We start from the raw sequence: 7,416 nt of genomic DNA, 5'->3' as shown, positions 1-7,416 counted from the left end.
TTTGAAAATTTCTACTGTTATGGAAGAAATTTTCTACTAGTATGGAAGAAATTTATGAATAGTGATGTAATAAAATTACATATATAGTTTTGAGGTTTAAATGAATCATGTTTTTACCAATGAATAAACATGCTTAAATATGAAATCTTATTAAACAAAAATTGCCTGTGGGCTAAATTTTTAATTTAATAAGATTAGATTTAGATGTAGATTATGATAGATTTACACAATTTATGAAAAACTTAAAGTTTAATATTTCTATCTTAATGAAAGGTATGAAACACTTAATTATTTATAAATGTTTCAAAATTTTATACTTTATGATAAAATTATTAAATTAAATCTACATAATTTCCTGTGGGATAAATTAAGAGAATTTAATTTAACATATTAATCATGTGAATATAATAAAATCCCTGTAGGGTAAGATTATTATGTTCACATAATTCATGTCCATTATGTGATCTTAATCCACTTAATATATATAATTTTATATAATTAAGGATGATGTGGCTACTCCCTAATTATTTAAAATTATGTGGTTCACTAGACACCAAAGTATAAACTGAAGATTAAAATTTTACTAAATCCAAAATTGCCTGTGGGCTAAATTTTAAATTTAATAAAATTAGATGAACTTTATGATAGATTTAATCAAACAATTAGTTTTGGAAAATGAAGGTTTATTATCTATCTTTAATTAAATTTGTGATAACACTATTAAATTAAATCCCCATAACTCCCTGTGGGGTAAATTAAGAGAACTTAATTTAGCATATTATCCTAATTAATTATACAAATATAATAAAATCCCTGTGGGGTAAAATTATTATACCTATATAATTAATTACAAGTTATGTCCATTAAGGTGAATTTTAATTAATATATAATTTTATACAAATAAGGATGCTGTGGCTACTCCCTAATTATATAAAATTATATTTTCACTTTGACATTAGGTATTGGGCTCTACCTAAAAGTAATTTCGTTATTAACATAGTAGACAATCACTGAGATTAATGCTCCTAGTGTGGTCGTCCGAAGATCATTAAAAACCGTTCTAGATATGAGCATTTGTCCCAAATTTATGTTTTCTTATGTCAAACCACAAAATTACTTACATTTTATTCATATTTTATACATTTTAGGAAGTTTTATGAATATTTTATGAATAATTTTATGAAGTTTTATGAAACTTAATGTGCTATATAAAATATTCAACCTATCTTAATGTTTGAATATTTCTAAATATATCTAGCACTATAAAAGGAATTTATGTATAGCATTTAAATCATACAAATCTAAATTAATTGCATTAAACATAAATTTGCCAAATAAATACAAATTAATACAATTATTGTATGATAAGAAATTAAATGCTTAATTCCATAATATATAATTAATTATGCATTTATGACCATATAATATCTTAAATATTTGCACTAATAATTAATTTGTATAAATAAGGTAAATATACAAATTAGTACAATTAATTATATGAAATGAATTAAATGCAAAATTAAAGAATGTACTTAATGGCAGATTTTTCAAATTTTATTAATTTAAACAATAAATTACATAAATTTGGTAATAAATAATTAGATGCACATTTAAGTATAAATGCACAATTATTACATGCCTAAATAAATCATGTAATTAATTACCAAATTAAAATAAATTTCTATTTTCAATTTATACTAGATATATGTATTAAACAAAAATAGAAAATTGACTAAATGCAATTTATGGACTAAATTAACACAAAATAGGAAACTAATTAATATTCCAAATAAATAAAAAATTTATAAAAAATTCGGAATATTTCCTTTTTTTTTTTTTTGGAAAAAAGCACTGCCTTGAAAAACGATACCGACGGCCAAAATTTATGAAATCAATTCCAAAATGATCTAAATGAAAAAAATTAAGCCATTCATATAGATTTCATGCATCGAAAACACGTAAAACAAAGACTTTAAAATCACCAAAAATTTCGGGTCCGAATTTTTTTTTTTTTTTTGGAGATTTCTTTGTTTTTCAAAATGAGTTTTCATGCATTAGAACAATCTATATTAATATATGAATGTATTGATTCAGAATGTATAATGTATATATAAACATATATACATATATATACAGAAAATAAAATAATGTACCGTATGTATATATATAAACATGAAATGTATATATGTATATATTTATATATAGCATTTAGGTATATAAACAATATGATATAATGAATATATGAACATATATATATACAATATATATACCTAATGAAATGAAGAAAATATCTATATATATGTATAAACTATATATGAATATATATATAAACTGAATGTATATATAAACAGAATGTATATGAATATATATATAAACTGAATGTATATACGTATATACGTATGAAAATGTATATATATAATATGAATATATATAATAAAAATGTATATACGAACCCAAAAACGAATATATAATATATATATATGAACACCGTATATACGTATATATATATATTAAACTCAAACTAAATCAAGGCAGAGATATATAATCCGCTCTGATACCAACTGTTAGACATTTATATGTATAAACTGAAATATATATGTTTAAGTATAAAGTGCGGAATTAATCAAACATATATACACTATGAATAAGGATCGAAATACCTCCAGCCATTGAATCTTGAGCTTCAAACCCACATAAGCTTTGATCTGCAAAGGAAATTGACTACCATGGGTAATCGGGCTACCTCGCTCTCTCAACTCTCTTTAGATGGAATTTCTTTATTATGAACAGAATGAGTGAGGAGCTCGGGGACCGAGACCCTATATTTATAGGTGAGATACTCCATCAGTATCTGTGCCACATTAATTGTCAGAATATTTTGACAATTAATTCAGGAAATCAAATCAGGTAATGAATATAGAAATCTGACCATATATAGAATATTACGTAATTAATTCTGTCCAGATTCAATGAATATAAAATATTCATTTATCAGAATCAATAATATTATTTTATTTCCTTAATTAGAAATATTCTAATACTCTAAACTCAGTTTTTTGACAAGACATGAAACATGTACAAGCTTGAGAGATACAAGTACGATTCAATACGAAAAAATATGTACTTAGGCAGGACAAAAAAAAATATGAATTTAAGCACGACACGATACAACAAGCTAGAAAGTACAAAACGTAAACATTAATACATTAGCTCAAAAACGTGATACATATCATATCATCTTTTCCTTTTTTATTTTAATTTTTTTTTTATTATTTTATCATATAGTAAGAAATTTGTTTATTTAATATGTATTAAATAATAATATAATATTATTTTAATAATTTTTAGAGATGCTTACCAATTGAATTATTTTAGAACAAAAGTACCAAAAATGATGTAAAAGAGATAAATAAAATAATAAAATTTTAAGTGATGTGGAAATTTTCGACACTCTTAAAGAGTACTATTATTGGAGATGCTCTAAGGATGCTAAGCAGCATGAGTGCCCTTTAATATTTCTCATAACAAAAAATAAGAAAGAAAAAATATAAATGATATTTTTTTATTTATATTCTTTTTACTTCAAATAAGTAATATAAATGCAAAATATAACTCATTTTGTTAAAAGTCTACTCCAATAATATCCTAAATTATGATACAAATATATCACAGCAAAAAGTGATTCAAATTTACATCACAATATAGCAAGATGCAAAATTTATATCATAATAAATACTATGCTTTATATTTATTATTTTGCTATTTTTAATACTTTATCATTAAATTTTAGCTAATATGCTCATTTAACTTATATTATTATTATTTTATTTAATTATGTATAATTATTTGATATATTTTAAATAAATTATTAAGATTTTATCAAAAAAAAATATTATTAAGATAAGTATTAAATAACATATTAAAATTTATAATAATATATTAAATCACAACCATAAAAGTTTGAAACAATATTACAAAACTATTTTTTAGTAAAAATATAGTTACAACTTTTACTTCTTTAGAGATGGTCTAATGGGTAAGTAGTTATTAAAAATGGTCAAAATTACGGATTATCCAGAATTCTTTAAAGTGAAGCTGTTAAAGACCATTCAAGTATCATTTAACTAAAAGATCTCCATGATGCTGTAAAAAAAAGATAATGGAATATTATGGGTGGTTGGTTTTGGTCAATTAAATTTAAAATTAATAAATTTTGTTGCAGATCTTCTTCAATTCCTCTTTCCCAATTATACAACAAAAATGGAAGAGCTCCAAAGCCAACCAGACGATCGGCCCCAACTCCTACTGATTGTAAAGACGCTACCCACTAATTTGTCGCCATTGTTTGATCAAAAGTTCCGATTGGTGAAAGCATGGGAGTCGGAGCTACCTCTAGACCAGTTTCTGAAGATAAATGCAAGCTCAGTCCGAGCGATGATTGCCAGCCACGCCACCTCCGTCAACGCCGACCTACTCCAACTGCTTCCAGCGCTGCGATTGGTGGTGACTTCCAGCGCGGGCGTCAATCAGGTCGACTTGGCCGAGTGCCGTCGCCGAGGGGTTTCGGTGGCCAATGTTGGGAACGCTTACTCGGAAGATGTGGCTGATATGGCCGTGGGTTTATTGATTGATGTGCTTAGGAAAGTTTCGGCCTCCGATCGCTACATCAGACATGGGTTCTGGAAAGTCAAAGGGGATTTTCCTCTTGCTCACAAGGTAAGCACTACTACTTTATTTTTAGGGAAAAATACAATAGTTAAGAATATCCCATATATTTTATAGCTGTAATTTAACAAAAACTAAGGATTTGTCAAACTGAATTTTGCTAACTCCACATTGTCAATTCAAATTACCATTTACAATTGCTTAGAATTAAGTCTCTGATTAGCTAAGAATAACATAGACAACTTGTTTAGTTAGATAAAATCCCACTTTTTCTTTTAGGCATATTTAGATTTTGTAGGTTGTGCCACATTATGATTTTTGTCATTGCAAAATAATAATGATAATAATAATAATAATAATAAGAATCAGGGTTATTAATTTTCAGTTGGGAGGAAAGCGTGTTGGAATTGTTGGATTGGGGAGCATAGGCTGTGAAGTTGGGAAAAGGCTTGAGGCATTTGGTTGCACAATCTCTTACAACTCAAGGAGCAAAAAGCCTTCCATTACATACCCTTTTTATTCTAATGTTAAAGAACTTGCTGAAAATAACGATGTTATCATCTTGTGCTGTAGTTTAACAGATGAAACACATCATATGGTTAACAAGGAAGTTCTTTCTGCTTTGGGAAAGGAGGGTGTGATTGTTAACGTTGGGCGTGGTGCTCTTATTGATGAGAAGGAATTGGTGAGGTGTTTGGTAGGAGAAGATATCAGAGGAGCTGGTTTGGATGTGTTTGAAAATGATATTGCCTCAAATGTTCCTGATGAGCTCTTCCAATTGGATAATGTTGTTCTTTCTCCACATGCTGCTGTACTTACTCCAGAGTCTTTTGAGAAGGCTGCTTCAGTTATGATTGCCAATCTGGAGGCTTTCTTCTTAAACAAACCGTTATTAACTCCGGTGTCCAATCCCTAGTAAGTTTCCTATTTTCTTATATCATTGGTTTAAACATTTTCAATTATAGATATAATTGTAGAAGTGACCCTGCTCTATAAGTCTGCCCTTATTAAAATATCAGGCCGATCCCTTCTTTTCCTCAACTGCAGGATTCTGAAATATTCATTTGATGAAAGATGAAATATTGAACCATGAAGGCTTTTTGACAATATGAGCTTCTGGATTTAATCTGTTATTTGTTCAGGTTAGTCTGTAATAGATTTGTGGAGGTGCTAACTAGTGAGGAGGAACATAAACGGTCTAGTCAAAATATGTTTACATGCATTGGATGCTTAAGACTTTGATGAGCAGAATAGTATGCATGGGTTGGTGAGGCAATGATGGTCTTAGATATTTGACATTTGTTCATATTAATATTATGCGGTCCTTCAAAATAAATAGGAAAGCCTGGTGCATATGGTTATTGTTTTTGCGGTATAGAAGAAAGATCATTTGTATAAACCACACATTGATTATCAATTGAACGATCGCTTTCAGTTTATGTACTATGTATATCAGTTAATTCAGTTATTCACAGTACAAGTTACAGCCATATTGCAAGAAATTTTGATAAGAAACCTGTTATTTGTAGAAAGACTCAAAATTCCATCATATATACTGTGTAAAACTTACATTCTTGACTAATTATGTTTCGCTAATTTAAAATGATCGAATCACTAATTAGCATTTGCCATTAGTTATTTGTAAACAAGTGACAAGGTCTAGTGCATGCTGTGCTCTGGATTTGAGATAATATATGTTTCTTTTTTCCATAAATCCTAAAAAATTTAATGTAATGTATATAAGATTTGAAAAAGTGATTCGATTTTCTCATTGATATGTACAGTCTTTATATGGGCAAATATAAGAATCCTTACGAGTAAAACTCGTGTTAACTAATGCCTAAGAAATAGCAGTAAGACTAGCTAATTAAGTAAATTAAATACATAAGAATAGACTAACAGAATTGAAAATTAGTTTAACAAGAGGAGACTAAGTGGAACTGATTATGACTGTTTGTATTATTTATATCTTCTATAATATATATGGTTAGTCAATTGCTAGTTATACTTTAATGAGAGATTTATGTATGAAAATGAGAAAGTCTTCTTTATTTGAGAGCGAGAGGGAAGAGTTTTCTATGAGGCGGGTTTGCTGTTTCCACATCAAAATTATGGGCCAGAGTTTCTTTTAGATAAATGCTAAAAAAATACTAGGGTGTTTAACATCTTTTTTTGATACAATTAAATATTAATTCCCATATAATTTTTATATAATATCATGAATTAATAAATGGCAAGACATAGTAGGTGTGGCTGAAAGGAGGGAATGTAAAACTATAGTGTACAAAAAAATTTATATTATCCACCAAAACTTCGTGGGACTCAAACTAAACTTATGGAAGAAGAACTCGTATTCCCACCTATTCTAATTCTAACACTCCCATAACAAACACTCAATTAAAGGAGCTCTAGCATTTTGTATCCCTGTGAGGGACTGTTTTCCGTTCGTGGATCTGCCCATGAGCTGAGTTGTTAAAATAAAAAATAACTTGTAAGTTGAGTGTTACCAATGACAAATTGCCATATATATGCCGCCACCCTGCATGTAACTTGTGTTGATTCTCTTTGGTAGTAGAAGGTTCTCATTCTCAATCTAACTAGAGGTAGGACATTGGATAGTTGGAACAAAGTTGTTGTGTGTTTAATTTATATTTTACAAATTGTTTTTCAGTTATTTCTGTTTGTTTGAAAATCAATAACATAAATCAACGTCTCCATCAATTTCAAAATATTTTAACCAAAATGAAAAAC

General features: G+C 27.9%; 1 protein-coding gene across 3 annotated transcripts; it reads left to right on the top strand.

Moving 5' to 3' along the window:
• Positions 1–4,039: 4,039 nt before the first annotated feature.
• Positions 4,040–6,155, top strand: LOC115707107 (glyoxylate/hydroxypyruvate reductase HPR3). 3 transcript variants are annotated; one of them, XM_030634955.2, is made up of 3 exons: positions 4,040–4,716; positions 5,051–5,580; positions 5,713–6,155. In XM_030634955.2, coding segments are annotated over exons 1-3 (987 nt in total). In that variant the 5' UTR covers positions 4,040–4,260; the 3' UTR covers positions 5,714–6,155. The 3 variants fall into 3 exon arrangements, with proteins under 3 accessions (XP_030490815.2, XP_060970427.1, XP_030490816.2); XM_061114444.1 differs by having other exon boundaries at positions 4,087–4,716; positions 5,685–6,155; XM_030634956.2 differs by having other exon boundaries at positions 4,088–4,716; positions 5,808–6,155.
• The last annotated feature ends 1,261 nt before the right edge of the window (positions 6,156–7,416 follow it).

The sequence above is a fragment of the Cannabis sativa genome, chromosome 1 (assembly GCF_029168945.1).
Source record: "Cannabis sativa cultivar Pink pepper isolate KNU-18-1 chromosome 1, ASM2916894v1, whole genome shotgun sequence".
Lineage (NCBI taxonomy): Eukaryota > Viridiplantae > Streptophyta > Magnoliopsida > Rosales > Cannabaceae > Cannabis > Cannabis sativa.
This window is presented reverse-complemented; position numbering and strand designations above follow the sequence as displayed.

Coding starts and splice junctions, on each gene's coding strand:
- LOC115707107 (XM_030634955.2), top strand. CDS start 4,261: ATGGAAGAGCTCCAAAGCCAACCAGACGATCGGCCCCAACTCCTACTG. Junction 4,717..5,050: donor ATTTTCCTCTTGCTCACAAG/GTAAGCACTACT, acceptor ATTAATTTTCAG/TTGGGAGGAAAGCGTGTTGG.